The sequence below is a fragment of the Falco punctatus genome (genome assembly GCF_963210335.1).
Source record: "Falco punctatus genome assembly, chromosome: 7".
NCBI classification, from domain to species: Eukaryota; Metazoa; Chordata; class Aves; order Falconiformes; family Falconidae; genus Falco; species Falco punctatus.
This window is the reverse complement of record NC_137587.1, coordinates 16,992,586-17,008,848: the sequence shown is the minus strand read 5'-3', so window position 1 is coordinate 17,008,848 and position 16,263 is coordinate 16,992,586. Positions and strand designations below refer to the sequence as shown.

General features: G+C 38.1%; 1 protein-coding gene across 6 annotated transcripts in view; it reads right to left on the bottom strand.

Moving 5' to 3' along the window:
* Positions 1-4,075, bottom strand: part of CDIN1 (CDAN1 interacting nuclease 1) — a 138,169-nt gene extending 134,094 nt beyond the window's left edge. For 3 of the 6 annotated variants that reach the window (XR_013929348.1, XM_080394761.1, XM_080394762.1), the window contains exon 1: positions 1,076-4,070. Coding sequence is in view for 5 of the 6 variants with exons in the window: in XM_080394761.1 (XP_080250887.1) it covers positions 1,076-1,176 (101 nt within the window). In the remaining variant the exon portion in view is untranslated. Of the gene's footprint in view, positions 1-1,075 lie in introns of all 6 variants that reach the window. The other 3 variants (XM_080394763.1, XM_080394759.1, XM_080394760.1) reach the window with 3 other exon arrangements.
* Positions 4,076-16,263: the final 12,188 nt, after the last annotated feature.

Genomic DNA, 16,263 nt, shown 5'->3' with positions numbered 1-16,263 from the left:
TTTACCATCACTTTTTTCTCTGTAACACGGCTATTCCCTCAGCTTGATTTGTAACTACATTACACATGTTCCTGAAAAGGAAAAGATGGCACTGGACTGTTCAAAAGCCTAAGTTGGCTCTTCATCCACTTACTGAAAGTTACACGCAGCTTCTTTCCTCAGCCACACTTGTGGTAAGACTAGCAAGGCTTGCTCAGGAAGCACGTAAATGATTTTCTGTTTTACTTATTTCTCACCAAAGTAAGCACAGCACTTAGAAAACCTACAGTTTTCTGTATTTCTGGTGATGTTAGAGACAGCACCACTCCTTTCTCCACGGAACCCAGTTTGGTTTCCTGTCCAATTCAGCACTACTAATCCTTCCCCCAAACCTGAAAAAGAGAAAAACCTTGCAAAATGTCCTTTAAAACTCTTGTTGTTGGTATTAAGCATATTTTGGCAATGAAGAACAGTGCATGGAACACATCCTGTAATGTGCACCTTCCCACGTTAGCCTGTGGTCATTTGCAAACGCCTTTGACTATCCCGAACACAGCTCAGGCAAGGAAGCAGATGAATGTTCTTGTACGTGATGATCCCTTTTCTGGCCTTCAGCTGGAGAGCAGCACCATGTAAAGCATTATGGGTCCAGAAAGCCTCTTCTCCCTGAGCAGTATCGCAGGCCCGGTTCCACCCTTGGCCTCAGCCACAGAGGAACGGCCAGAGCCTTAAGGCTTTGTTCACATTATAAGATCTATTTGGTGTTTAAGAGCCGCATGAAGGGACCTGAGAGCTTTTACTTGGGCATGTAGAGGAGGGGGCAGGCGCGTTCTGTATTTTGTGCCAACTTCGCCGGTTACAGAGTGAGAAGTGCCCCGTTCCGAGCAGCAGCTTCAGTGTCGCCGTCGATGACCGTGTGCGTGTCCAAGTGATTTTTGTACCGTGTGGGGCCTGGAACTGGGGGCACCGGCTGGAGCTGGCTGAGCCGCCCCCTGCGGCCTGTGGCCCGCCCGCAGCGAGCTCGCAGGCCGCCGGCCGGGGCCCGACCCGCCCGCCCCGCGCCGGGCGGCGGCCCCGGAGGGCAGGAAGCACTTACCTAGGGAACTTCTCCTTCAGCTGCCTCAGGCTCTGCCGGGTGGGCTGCACATGCCCCAGGAACTGGGCTATTTCATCGTACTGGGCTTTGGTCAGCTTCATGCCTCGCACCGCCCAACCTCACAGCGCCGGGCCTGCGCGGCGGCGGGAGAGGCGAAGGGAGCGGGGCGGGCCGCGCCGCTCCGGCCCCCGGCACGGCGGCCACACCGGGCGGCGAGAGGCAGAAGGCCAGTGATGGGGGGGTCGCGGCAACCGCCAAACGCCCCGCGCTACTGGTGCCGCGGCAGTCACGGGCGGCTGCAGCGGCCGCTTTCCCGCGGCTCCGCCCCGCGGCCCGGCCGGGGCGGTGCGAGTGGGGCGGTGCGAGCCGCCATCCCGCGCCGCTCCGCTCTGCGCAGCCGCTCAGGCGGGAGGACGGCGCCGCGCGGGGATGGCGCTGCCCGAGGGGTATCGCCGGGCTGGGGTGTCGCGCAGAGGCGGCCTGCCGCGCCGCGCCTGCGAGCGGAAAGGGACACTGGGCACCCCGCGGCTGAGAACATACCCGCCTCAACGCGCTGCAAGCCCCTTCTTGCTTTAACGTCTGCGAGGGCGGAAGGGGCTGGCGCGGCGCGAGCTCCCGCCGGGGCTCCCTCAGGGCGCCGCCGCCGCCGGCCTCGGGTGCCCGCGGGCTGAGGAGAGCGGTGTGTGGCCGCGCGCTGTCGTGTGCCGTAGCGCCTGCCCGGGGATGGGGTGCGCAAGCCCTGCTGTATTACGGCATTAATGTATAATTTTCAACCCCCTTTCCAAAAGTCATTTTGAAGAGGCTGTTTCTGCTGGTGTAAAGGAAAAATAAACGCTGAAGTAGTGGGGCTGGGGCTGCGGATCCTGACAGGGCCGAAGGGTTACTGGCCTACAGCCTCACACATGCAGGAATGACTCCCCCAAGTTTTAGAAGAAAAACATTCAAGTTTGTGCTTGGATTTACTTCAAAGTTTGATAGGTCTAAAATTAAGTAAGCGATATTACTAAATGTGATTTAGTTTCTGGACTGGGCTTTTTTAGTAACTTTTATTGAATAAACTTTGCATATAGGTATGCCCTTTGATAAACAACATATAAAACTAGACGTTATGAAGACAATTAACCATGCTTTTGCCTGAGAAATATAAGTATTCCCTTTAATTTCAGTTTAATTGCATTGATGAGGTAAATTCATGCTTCTGGAGTCCTAACCCAGAGGTTTCAGGCACTTAATCCATGAAATTTGCTCTCAAGCTTAAGAACTTAATTTTTTGGTTTTATAGATTTTAGGTTCTCTTCACTTGCTTTCTCACGTGAAAGCTTTAGGATCCCATTTTAAGTGTTTTTCTGCATCTTAGGCAGAAACTTTACAAAGGTTGTTTCAAGAGTACAGGATCTGGAACTTCAAGGAAAAATGAATAGTCTGGGTATAGCAGGGTCAGTCATTTAGGAATATTTGTGAGACAGTGTGTGACAATGCCCAGTGCACCCTCTATTACTTGATCCTGCATGAATTTTAGTGAGATTTGTCTGGAATCAGGAGCCTTCCTGGAACAGCTCTTTCTGGTACTATGGCCTAAATATAAATGTTTGAAACTTGTTAGTTGCCCCACAGTACAAGAAAATACAGTGAAGTTAATCCAAATTACAGATTCAATTCCTTACTCCGAGATGAAAAAATAATAGGTGAAAAATAAAAAAAAGAGCATTTTTTTAAAGGAGAGTATTATTTAATGTAAAGGTACTTTATTTAGCTATATCAAGTAGTATCCCTAATAGTAGGAAATATGTGTGTTTGGGAGGGAAGGAGGTGTTCCTTTCAATCTGATATCCACTTTAAAGGCCCATAAAGGTATAATTTTCTTGGGCCATAGAAAGGGTGATTTTCCCCTCTCTTTCCAAAGATGAGAATTAAGACTTTTTTTTCTTTTGAAACAGACTTTAAAAAATATATAACTAAATGGTCCTTCACTACCCTTACCGCTGCTCCTTTAGAAACAAACAATAATACTTTAAGAAACAAACAAATGACATCTTGCTGTCTTTGTTGTGGGATAATTTCCAGTGAAAGTGGTTTTAAAACCCATCATTTTACTATCTATAACTTGTATCTCTGTTCATTTCACTTGTTCAGTTAGAGCGTTTTTGATTTTTTTTTATAAATCAAATGACATTTTATTCTACAATGCACAGAAGTGAAATAGGTTTGAAGAACTCCAGTATGAAGTTACCAGTCTATCAATCAAACTTTATATTTATGCATCTTATGTATCATGTATATATTGGATATGTTTTGTAGACTTTCTTATTGGAACAAGGTTTTGTAGATTTCAAAATTATTTTAAAGAAGAGTAAATAACCTAGTATGATTGTGCGCTGAAGCCAAGAGGAGCTAGTATGCTGTCATGAGGAGGTAACAGCCATCAAAGATGTGAACTGCCAATTTTTGTCTCAAAGAAGCATTTTGCACGGTGAAATGCAAAACATCAGTTCTGTATGCAAAGTATAAGCCACTCTTTGCCTAAATTAGTTAATACATAGCTATTCCAATGAAACATTCAAAAATGCAGTGAGAAAAAAATGTTTGTAGCAAAAAGAGTTAATGAAATACTTTTTTCCCAGCAATCAAATTGCCATTGCAGTTTTACTGTATAAAACAAACACCAGACCATGTATAATTAAGCTGTGGACTTATAAGATGCTCTAGATGGTGGAAGTTTGCATAAATTCAGTAAGCCACTGGATGAAATACATAAGAAAAAAAAAGCATGAAAAAAAATTTACCTTTGGCTCAGGGAGTCTCAGAGCTGCAAATGGATGCTGGGAAAACGTTCTCAGGAAGTAACTATGTGCTTGCTTTGTTCTTACATTGTTTCCTTAGTATCTGCCTGTGGCAGCTGCTCTTGATTTTTGGATTTTTGCCTTGGGGTTGGGTTCCAGTCCATCTATTATATAAACAGTTCCCTTCCAAGAAGGACACAGGACTAAAGAGAAAGAAACTGTGGGAAAAACAGACTGGAAATGACATATTGGGGGGGGGGGGGGGGGGGGGGAGGGAAAGGAAGAGGATGTGTAAGCTATAGGGGTAGAACACAGACAGGGAGACAGAGTAGAACACCTGGCAGAGGACTTCCAGTAATGACTATCATTCCTTGCAGGTAGTCTTGGCCACAGTTAGTGTAGGACAGTAGGTAATCAACCCTTGGTCTATTTTTTTGTTTTGTGTTAGTTGATAGTTTAACTGTGGTATTGGTGGGTGTCTCCCATTACCTCAAGAAGATGATTACGTAGTGTGATTTACAGCCAAGTTCAGAGTTAAAATACCATTCACTATTATTCACAAAGCTTAAAAACACTGTGTTTTGAGAATATGTAATTATAGTATGATATTGTGAGGAATCAATTCATACACAAAGTGCAAATCTTGATTTGATTTTTATGACCTTACAGCTATCTTTTTACTTTAACACCCCATTTCTTCATAGACACAATTTCTGGTCCATGTTGATTTCTGTAACAATATTAATGCCAAGACTGCTAGCAGTCATACATATTTTCCAATATATCGGTCATAGATTCTAGTGTTGGGAACTACAGTAAGACCAGAATCTAGTTTGCAGCTGATTGGAGTGCTTGTTACAATTTTCTCATGCTTGTAATATTCTCACTTCATTCAGTGTGGTGCACATGTTTCTGCAAGTATTTTTCAGTCTTTTGATATATTTCCTGTGATTTTTTTGGGTTGTGAAGTTCAGCTCTTCTTACTTGACATTTTTGTATTGTAAGAAAATCTTGAACATGCTTCTACTTAATTTGGTAGCAACTGTATCTGTAACAGGTCTAATAAACACCTCCACAGGATACAGTTGTTACCTCATAAACAAGGAGAACCCTCAATTTATGATCTAATTTATATCCATAGGTTTTAATGTACTTTCTGAAAGTGTATTGTGAAACAAACTATGATATCTTCAGTATGTATTAAATAAACAAATAAAAAAAGGAGCAGTTGGTCTATATATATCACTGTTAAACATTAACTGTTTTGCCAATTCACAGAATGATAGGTCACTGTAAGTTTCTGGTTTTTTTCCCCTGAAAGTATTCATGGAGTTGCTTGATACCACGATGCTGTGAGGAACATGACAGCAATACAATGATTATACATTGCAGAATACCAATGAAAAAAGGCAGGCAGGCATTGTTTTCCTTCTGTGTTTTCAGATCTGTTCCTCATAATCACAGAAGTCATTGAGACAGATTAATCTACTTTTCTGTACTATTTGTATACCCAATATATCTTTCTTTAAAATACTTCTTTGCTTGTTGAATTCATTAAAAAAAAAAAAAAAAGAAGTCTGCATTCATAGTGTTTTGAAAACACTGCTTTATATGCATGGGCCCTGATCTATGGTCAATTGAAAGTCTATCAATTTTAATGGACTTGGGCCACTTTTATGGTTCTAAGCTGCATGTTTATGTATTTTCTGTAACAAGCCATAAAAGATTTTTGAAAATGATGAGTTATTTAAAAATCAATTTCTATAACTGTGGTGGTAACATGCTCTAAAGTGTTCTTACCCTGCCACTTGACTCTAGTTCCACATGATGAAATTTCTGGAGTTTGGATTTGCCTTTTAAGCTCTCAGTAGTCAGATACAAAAGCCTATATGAAAATACCTTTCTGGTTTCCAATTCAATTATTTAAAGTTAATTTGCCCTCTTCGTCTATATGTGTTAAAATATCATTAACTACTGCATACTGCTTTTTTCCCCAAGGGATTTCAGATTCATTCACTGTACAGAGAAAACACTGTGGTTGTGTGATGAATTAGATTGTTTTCCATAGGACCTCTGCCTCATTTGTTGCAGAATTTGGAATACATACTGGGTGAATGAAGCAGGAACTATAGAAAGAAAATGTAAGTGTAAAGATAATTTAACTGCTGCCCAGGAAATATGGATTCTCTCCTTGCGTCTTTTAATGGACTTTTAATGTAAGCTTAGAAATAATTTGATGGGATTTTCTTTCCATGTGGCTTTTTTTAACACAACATGCATGTTATTCTGTGCCAACTGTTTAATTTAATTACACAGGTGCCATAAGCTGCTGGCTAAAGAGATCATCTCAATCTGCTCTGGCCAGTTTCAGAGTAATACCTGTGCACTGGTATTACTGCTACTGCTGATTGTGTGCATACATGGTCAGATAGATCAGCTGATCCTGCTGAAAACTTAACATGCAACCCCCCCTTACACCCCTAAAAATATTTTTCAGCTAAATCAACTTGTGACTCCAACTCACTGAACAGCCTTATAAATGTTAGTGCCAGCACATGGGAGGAAGTAGGGATGCATAGTCAGAGACAGCAGGGCTACCTCTTTCTGTTGACGGTAGCAGAGCCTTGGGGGATTAACCTCACAAATTAGACATCTAAATTAGGTGCCCACCATTAAGCAATATGATTATCCTGCATATGTTCTGCTAAGAATTTGCATTTGAGAGCATCATTGCACTAAATGCTAAGTACTGTCAATGGAACTGAATTTAATGGAAGTTGTACCCTGAACATACACAGTACTGAGCGTGGTACTCTGAAAAATCAGGTCCTAGGTGTATTACCCTGGAGAGGCCAAATCAGTGAAAAGTTTTGGCCTAAATTGTTCAATATTAATCTCTTTCGTACACATATATATGTATGAAAAAAGAAAAAAAATGTGCACACATGCAAAAATATACAAATATGTACATGACAGAGAAGAAGTTGTTTTGGAAATACATTTGCTAATATATATCTTCATGCTAGTGCTTATGCAGTAAGCTACTGTGGTAGTGAACTTCATTAGAGAACATATATTGATATTAATAAGATAATTCTTAGTACGTGTGACAGAGCGCATGCAGTAAAGAATAAGTGAGGTCAAATTTTGAATTTAAAGGTTGAAAACAGTACTGCAGAAGTGCATTATTTTCTATGCAAGTAAGGCAAAGGAGGGAAAAAAATAGAAATTAAGAACTGGTTTGTAAAGCAGATAAACAGAGGGACTGAATCAAGGTTATACAGCAAAAGGGGTAGTATAATTTCCAAGTTTCTCAGCTTTTGACATTGTAACAATAATGTTGCAATGTGTAAATATATGAAAACAAACAACCCATGTAAAATACAACCATTCTAGTGAAATAAAGAGTACCTTTGTGATAGATTGTATTGTTTACAGTATTTATTTTTTATTTTTGCTAATTAGAAACATTTGGAACTTTGCATTTTATTTCCCAGTCATTATTTTGAGACAGCAAGGCCTTACTGAATGGCCTGTTTCTAGTAACTTGTTGGAAACATAGTATTTTAATAGGTACATAGTTTGTTTCTCTTCTCTTGCAGCCAGAAGTGTTTCAAATGGAAAGGTAAATAAATACTTCTAAAACTAGCTCCAGTATTGTGCTTTATTGCTTTCTAACAAGATCTCTGAAAGGGTAACAAATTCTTCCTAAGCATGGATTGTGAAAGAGATAACAGATTAATGTTAACTCTCTGACCTGTTGATTTTTCCAGTGCCTAACAACTGGCAACAGAAACTTGAACCTTCAGAGTTGTGTGCTGTTGTGGTAGTTTGAGTCTTTTTTCTGTCCAGGACCTTTTACTCCCACTCACTCAATAACACAGCAAAGGTTTGCTTATATAGCTTGCGGTGACTCACCAATGCTGTTTGGCTTCAATGGGAGCTGCGTATGATTAGCCAACCTGAAAATTAGAACCTTATTATGTGTAGTCTGGAACTCTTAAGCATATAACAATTTTTTGGTAACTTGGGGTTATTTCAGATCAGATAAGCTTTGGGGAAGGACATAGAAGTAGGTTAAGGCTAATGTTTTTTTTCCCTAGTAGTGAAATTTCTCTTGTCACCTTATACTTAGGGAGTTATGTTGAACAGCTGAGGTTTCTTTCACTGTTTCTCTTCTAAAATGCTTAATGCTTTATTGCCCAAGGATTCTCACCTCTCATTACATATCAAATATTTTCACCATTAAAGAACTGTAATATTCTTTGAATAACTGTTACCACAGAATCATAGAAATGTAGAATGCAGCTAACTTCAAGAGATCGTGTAGTCAACCAGATCAGATATTTGATAGTATCAAATATAACTGCACTGCCTCATACTGAAATATTTCTAATTTGTTATTGTAGACTTCCATAATGAGGTTTTCATAGTCTCCATTGCTAACATGTTCCAGTATTTTACTTCACTTGGACATGGAAAGCTTGTTCCTAATGTTTAATTCCAAGCCTGCAGATTGCAAATGAAATCACTTACTTTCCTCTGTATACTTTGAAGAAAGGGGAGAATGATAAATCACTGGCTTATTTACTTGTTTCAGAATTATTGTAATGCTGATCTGCTTCCCCTGGTTTTGTTTGGTAGTGTATGCAATCCAGTTCTTTCATTCCTTTCTCATAAGTCATTTTTTTGCTCTCTATACTTTGCAACATCTTTCTTAAAATCCAGTGCAAACTACTTCAGCTGAGACATTTAATTTTGCTGAGTAGAATAAAAATTCTCATATTTTCTAAGCAAGATTCCTGCGTACAATTGCTCAAATCAACTACTGAAAAAAATGCACACTGCAAGTTTATATTCCACCTTTATACGCACCAGTGTTTTATGCTAGCTCATAGAAGTAGTGCCATCAAGGGAAAGCAAAGTATGTGTAGTGCAATGGATATACTGGTTTCTCTCTTACATGAAGGGATTCAGTGTGCAAATTACAATAAAATAAGAATCTGAATGACTAATGGGAGAACACTAATATTTTCGATATTTTTGCATGGAAATTTATAATAGCATTACAATTTCCTGAGTCTTCCATTTCTTCTGATACCCATTCACTCTTTTTAACACATGTAAAACATATTTGACGTTTATAATAATGGAATGATTAGGCATGTAACTGACATCAAGGTTTAAGGGACTAGGTGACATAGGGAATTTATGTTCCACTTTAATCCATTTATCAGCCTCCTCTGGGAACTGATTTTAAATCTAACCCAAGCCATACCAATTTTGGGGAAAAAACCCCTGTCTAATCCAACAGCCTGGAAAACATGTAAATGTATGAAATTATTGTTTAGGCTCCCCCCACCTCCCTCTCTCTTTGATTAAAGAAAATATTAATGGTTGATATGATGACATTCTCTCTGGAATCATGTGGCTATTTGTTCAGATCTGGTGTCTTTCAGTTCAATAATCAAGAGAGATGATGATACAGATGGATTATTTGAGCCACTAAATAAGTGAAATATAAAAGTAGTAGCCATTAATTACTTCTTTGCACATCAAATCAATTTTAATTTCAATTATAAAAAGAAAAAAATATTTTACTAGATTAATAGTGCCTGCCTTTTTTTTTGTTTGTTTTTGTTTGTTTGTTTTTGTCAGGGAGGAAAGGTTTGAAGTGTATTTGCATTATGCAAATTTATACGGTAACACTAAAACCAGTTGCTTCAAAGATCTCCAAAGGGGAAACGTAGCTTGCCTAAACTTAGGCAGTCCTGAATGAGGTCACCTATTCCCCTGTAATCAAACTAGTTTGCCCTTTCTGTTCTATAAACTAAATGAAGTTGCTACTTGGTTAGTAACAAGAGATGTATAGGATCAGGTTCTAAAGTACTCTAGGGTGAATCCAAAATCATGTAATTGGAGTCAAGGTGATGTAAGCATGTTCTGAATTGGGCACATTGTACAATTCATACTGATATAGTCAGTTACCTTTATAATGCAAGGAATGGTAAGAGAAGAATTATTGCTACTTCTTGATATTTGACATCGGCATTCAGACACGTATCTGGAGAGATTCAACTCAGGACCATGTGTTTTACATGTTCAGTCAGAATAATTTGCTGCCTACTGAGGTGCCAATCTTAGGGTTTAAAGATGAAAAATACACTCCTATTAGTCAAATATTTATGAGTAGAACCCAGCGTGTTTAAACCTTGTTGACCTTTACATAGTTATGACATATATATCATCTCTTGGTTATCCTTACTGTTGCTTTGGTCTGGAAAAAGTAAAACAAGAGGTTAAGTAGTCCCTAAGGGTAAGTTAAAATGTAGGCTACTGCCATGTTGTGTGGCTTTAGTATACTTAGTGTCTTTCATGGCAGGTTGATGAGACCGCTCAAAGCAATAAATAAAGCTTGCTAGATGATGCCATTTAAGAAAAAAATCAGTTTTGAAAATGAGTTTACTGTTTCCGTATTTAGTGTTCTAATATTGGAAACAATATATTTGATAGTATTTGTTAGATGTATAAAGCCTAACTTTTTTCTGTTTAAGCAATCACATTTAAAACAAGCTTAAAATATAATCTAATTTGCTAAGACATTTATATGTTCTTTCTGATTTGAGGCCAGAAGGAAAGCCACTATGGCCATTTAGCCTGATTTCCTACATAACATATATTATAGGTATTTCATTAATTAATTGCTGCTTATAATTCAGCCACTGTGAATGAATTAGAGGGCATCTTTTTAAAACAAGATTGTAACCAAAAAGATCTCAGATCTTTAAATTTTGATTTAAAATTGTCAGGAAATACAGACTCTTACTGAATTTTTTGTGGTTAATTACTTTCACTGTCAATTTTAAGTAGCCCGATTTGAACTTGTTTAGCTTTATTTTTGTCACTTGGTGTTGCTAGAGCTTGATTTCCTGGTTTTGGTCAGTTGTGTGCTAGATATATCAATTTAAAGTCAGTGTTGCTGCTCAGGTCACCTCTTAAAGTGTTCTTTGAGAAGTTAAACAAATAAAGTTTGTCAAGGATTTAAACACTAAATGTGTTGCTGATGTTCTTCAAAAACCTTTTTTAAGCATTTTCTTTTGTAGACAGTGTTAAATGTGCTATGTACAAGGGTTTCCAGAAAGCAGAGTGAGGAACTTTGACTGTTGTACAGTAGAAAACATTACAAGTCTGAAATATATGTTAAGAAGTATATTCATTAAGGATTTAAGAATAGATATGTAAGTAGTATAGCATGAAATTTTCATTTAGATGTAGATGGATGTCACAAAGCTCTCTGGATTTTTTGCGAAAATAAAAGGGCACCAACTTCAACAAGGTACCAACAAAAACATGTAATATCATTCAGCAACTGAATTTTTGTCCAAGTTACATGTGTAGTTATTGTTTGGCATTTATATTATTTTAAATATTTGTTTAGAAATTTTGGAAAAAATATTTGATACGTTAAATATTAATAAATACCTCATCTCGTGATTTCACCACAATGGTGCTTAAAACGTTGCTTTTAGTTCTCTCTGTAATAATGTGCTCACAATGTTGTCCTGTGTAACTAGCAGATGCTCTTTGGCAATAGGAGGAAGTTAATTAAACAGGGGTAAGAGTATAAAATTAAAAATTCAACCTGTCAGAAGAAGAATACCAGAAAGACCCCTAGACAAGCATCCCAGGCAACACCTGGTGTCTGTGAAGCTAGATGAGGCAGCTGAAGGAGACAGAAGTGGTAGTAGAGTGATCTGTTCCATTTTTCTAGATCTGCTTAGTAAAAGTACCTTACAAGATAGAAGTGATAATGCCCTATTTGTTTTATGTTGGTACGTGAATCACAGGAGATGAAGGAGTGTCTGTTATCATGAGGTTTCCTGTGTCTTGTCTTTTCTTGTTTCTGCTTGCCCTGGTGTTTCCACTTAGTGACCAGTACAAGCGGTGACTAAAGGGAGTTGATCCAAGCATGTTAACCGATCCAAGCATGTTAACCAATCCAAACATGTTGTGGTGAATTTTACTATGAATATTTACTTGTGCTTAGGTGTCTTTCAGACTACCGTTGCATTAATTCATATGCTAGGAAAGAATGTTTAAGCTATCTTGCTATATAATTTTGAAGTTAATCCAACTGGAAACAAATTTGCTTATTTAAAATTTCTTGAACTTTTGTAGAAGTTGGAATCTAGTGGTCCAGCTGATCATTCTTATTCTATCTCTGAATTACTAAACGTAATTTAAAGGAGTTGAATTTCTCATCAAGTTCAACAACAGGAAGAGCAGAGCCCTACGTTGTGGGAGGATTAACCTCAGGCACTGGTGCACGCTGGGGTCCTGCAGTCTTGAAAGCAGCTTTGCTAAGAAGGATGTTGGGATCCTGGTGGACAGCAAGCTGACTATGAGCCAGCAATGCTCCCTTATGGCAAAAAAGACCGATGGTACCTTGGGCTGCACGAGGAGGAGCATTGTCAGCAAGTTGAGGGAGGTGATTTTTCCTCTCTAATCAGCGCTGGTGAGGCTGCAGCTGGAGTGCTGTCTGTAGTTCTGGGCCCCCAGATACAAAAAGATACACAGCAGAACAAGTCTGGAGCAGGGTACAAAGATGGTTAAGGGGCTGGAGTATCTTTATTTGAGAAGACGCTGAGACACATGGGATTGTTAAGCCTAGAGAAGAGGTGGCTCAAGGAGGGATCTTACCAATGTGTATAAATGCATAATGGGAGGGAATGAACAAGAGGGAGCCAGACTGTTCTCAGTAATGCCTACTGACGAGACAGAGGGCAATGGGCACAAATTAAAAGACATGAAATTCTGTCCAAAAATGAGAAGACTTTTTTTTACTATAAGTATGATCAAACACTGGAACAGGTTGCCCAGAGAGGTTGTGGAATCTTCTTCTGTGGAGATATTAAAAAGCCGACCAGACACAATCCTGGACAGCCAGCTCAAGGTGACCTGCTTGAGCAGCGGGAAGTTGGACTAGATGAACTCATGAGGTTCTAAACATTTCTATGATTCTGTGAAATTTGAATGATGAAAGAGAGATGATTTTAGTAAAAATCTGGTAAGTGCATTTTGTTTAAACCCACTTAGTGTTAGCAAGTCCTTACAACTAATAGGACAGTATTTTAGATCTAGCTCTTTATGCTTGGTAAAAGCACCAAAGACTCCATTTCAGTCCTACACTTCTGGTGGTGGGAGTTTCAGAGCCTGTTTGTTTTTCACTGACATGCTCTTGGATGGACATGTTATTTAGTAATTCATGTCAGGCAGGTTCTTTGGCTGCGTGTACAACTATGTTCAACTGTAAAAGAATTCAATAATTTAAGAGTAACTTAAATTTTTGAATTATTTTCTTTCATCTCATATTTTGCAACTTCAAGACTCATTGCTTTGTAGTCCTGCAAGTTATGGGTAGTCAGTGATACTGGTACAGGAACAAGTTAGTGAACCCATAATTTTCTAGACATCCTTCATAAATATATGGAGGCAAAATAAGATGTTTCTTTTTCTGTGCTGAGGGAACCGGCAATACAATTGCTTAAGGAGGAAAACACAGACTTCATGGTAGTTTGGCTGTGAGTACTTGCCAAGGAAGTTTGCTTGCATTCTGACTGGTAGGTCATATGATTAGAAGAGTATCAGAGAGTGTCTCATGTGTAAGGGAATCTCAACTGACCTTAACGTTTTCTATGCATTGGGAACTTTTATAGAAATACAATGGTGGCACAGAAATCTTTTCTGTATCTTGTGGACATTTTACATCGTTTAGGTGTTGCAAAACAACCATGGAAAGACTAATTTCTTTCTGCCTTGAAACTAATTATTGTATATACACGAGTGTACTTAAAGTAGCAATTTTCACATTGCCTGCAGAAAATAAATAAATAATAATAGAGGAAAATAAAGCTTTCCAGGGTTTTATGCATGTCCTCATAAAGTCTTTCTAAACCTTTAAACAACTTTAGTTTTGATCTGGGTTGTGAGTAGTGCTATATATGGTCATCATATAATTGCAACTAATGACTCACAGAAATGTTTTTTTTGTCTTTTTTTTCCTTGTTAGTAGAGATGCCAGAGAAAGATGTATATACTGGCAGTGAACTGAATGCTTGCATTTCGTGTCAAGTATTGCATACTATCTATACATGACAGCCCTTATCTTTAAGCTGGTTTTAAGCATTATATTTTTCTTCCAGTGTTTATGTTTGGTATACTACCTAGGCCTAATTTCTACAGATCAGGACGGATTAATTTCTTATACATCTTTGATTTATCACATCTAAGTAAAATTCAGAATTTGCATCAGTAGGAACTTTAAACTAATTAACTCATTTTTAGAAAAAAATTAAATACAGTTTTAAGAAAAAAATTAAATACAGTTTTAAGAAACCTTATCTGTAATAAACTGGATTGAACTTTCTTTATACTGGGCAGCTTATAGACAGTCCTGCTGTGTGGCACAGGGTTAGCAGTCATACATTAGCTACTAGAATGGATATAACTAATGCTGTACCTGCCTTCTGTACTTTTCAACATAGCTGATTGCTGTAGGTGAGATAAGTGATTTCCAGGAATAAAAAAAAAATAATAAAAATGTTTGGCATACACTGCACTACACTGATTTACAACACATAGACATATCTAAAGTATACGTCTATAAAAAGTGATAGAAGTGGATGTGAACTGCTTTTTCTGTACTTTGAGAGCTGGTCAGTGTCAGTCCAGCTCTGGTCTGGAAACCAGATTGCTATGTTAATGTGGTAATATGTTAATCAGTGTTCTCTTTTGCTTTGCAGGGTTTATCCAGCAAGCTTGGATATGTGGCTTCCTCTGACAACATCAGAATGTGGGTGTGTGATTTCTGTACCTGTCTGCATAGACATAAACGTGTCAGTGAATGGGAATGGAGTTTATATAACTTTGGTGAAAAATAACTGGAGAACAACATCTCAAAGAATTTGGGTGAAATTTGATTTTGTAAACTGCAACTGAAAATGTAATAGATTAAAAATTTGATTATGCAGCTGTCAGAGAAACAAAATTTCCAGTGAAGATAGTGGTGAGTATTTGTGGCAAAAGCTAAAATTCCTGGAATGTTTATTTGTATAATTCATGACTAATTTTTAAATACTAGAGCTTCAGCATTTTTTTAAGGTATTTCAGGCTGCTCATTTGGGGAACTGAAGAACTGTTATGTAGTTCTAGCAACACTTCAGGCTGATAATTAATTAGAATACTTATTCTGTTAGTTTACAGGTGTGCATGATGTGTCTTTTACATTCCACAAGGCTTTTCTATGAATACCTTTGAATAGTTAACCCTTCCCTGAGTCCTAACATTAACCTCCATGCCAAAACTTAGATTAGTTTAAGGTTTTATGGGAAAAAATGTGCAAAATTGAGTTATTTTTGTCCATAGTTTCCATATACAGTGGTGAAACTGTACAGGTTAGTTTAATGGAGTTTTTATTTCCAAACAGAAAAAAACTATGAGGGGAAAAATGCTAGCACACTGGGGGAAAAAAGCGCCACATTTTTTACCAGATAAATGAAAATCCAGATTTTTTTGCATATTTTTGGTTGATTGTTTAATCTCATTCCAGTCATTGCTCTTGACAGTGAAATGCCACAGAAAAGAACATTGGTTAAGAAAGTTCTAAGTAGTAATTATAATTGTCCTGTTTATTGAAGTGAAGGACAAAACAATTAAAAGGAAACTGCTTTAAATCAATCCCTACTATTTTAAACTAATTATAGAATCACTAATCAAAGCAGGATTCATACAAACCTTGGAAGAATATAATGCTGTATCTTATGTGCATTTATTTGCAAGTGGAAGTGTTCTTAGGCAGTATCCTCATGGTTAGCTCTACTGTTTATCTGTCACCATTAACACATGTAGTAATCTTTACTGATAAATTTAGTCCCAAATCAATAATTTCAGTGACTACAGAATATAGTCCTTTCAATGAGAGTTATGTTAGTTAACAAATTTGTCAAAATGATACGATGCTTGTCTTCTAAATAATACTGCAGAAATCTCTTGTAAATCCTTTAGCAATTTTTTCTAATCCTTTACAAGTTGTAAAATCATAGCTGAAAGGCAGGCAGAAAAGGAATGCACAAATAAGACATCTGTTATTGTTATATCAATGATGATACATAACCAGCTCTGAAGTAATAACATTTTAACAAGGACTAGAGTCTTATCCAAAATGAGATCTTGTCCACTTCCACGTCTTCATTTACTGCATTCATAAAAATGAAGTAAAGTTTATAATTGGGAAATCTTATCAATTAGTGCTTGTAGGACATCACAGGTATGCTGCAGTCTAGTTTAGATTAATGGATTTGCAGCCAAGTCATATCTTAACAGATAGGGGTTTCTGTAAACCAGCTTCAA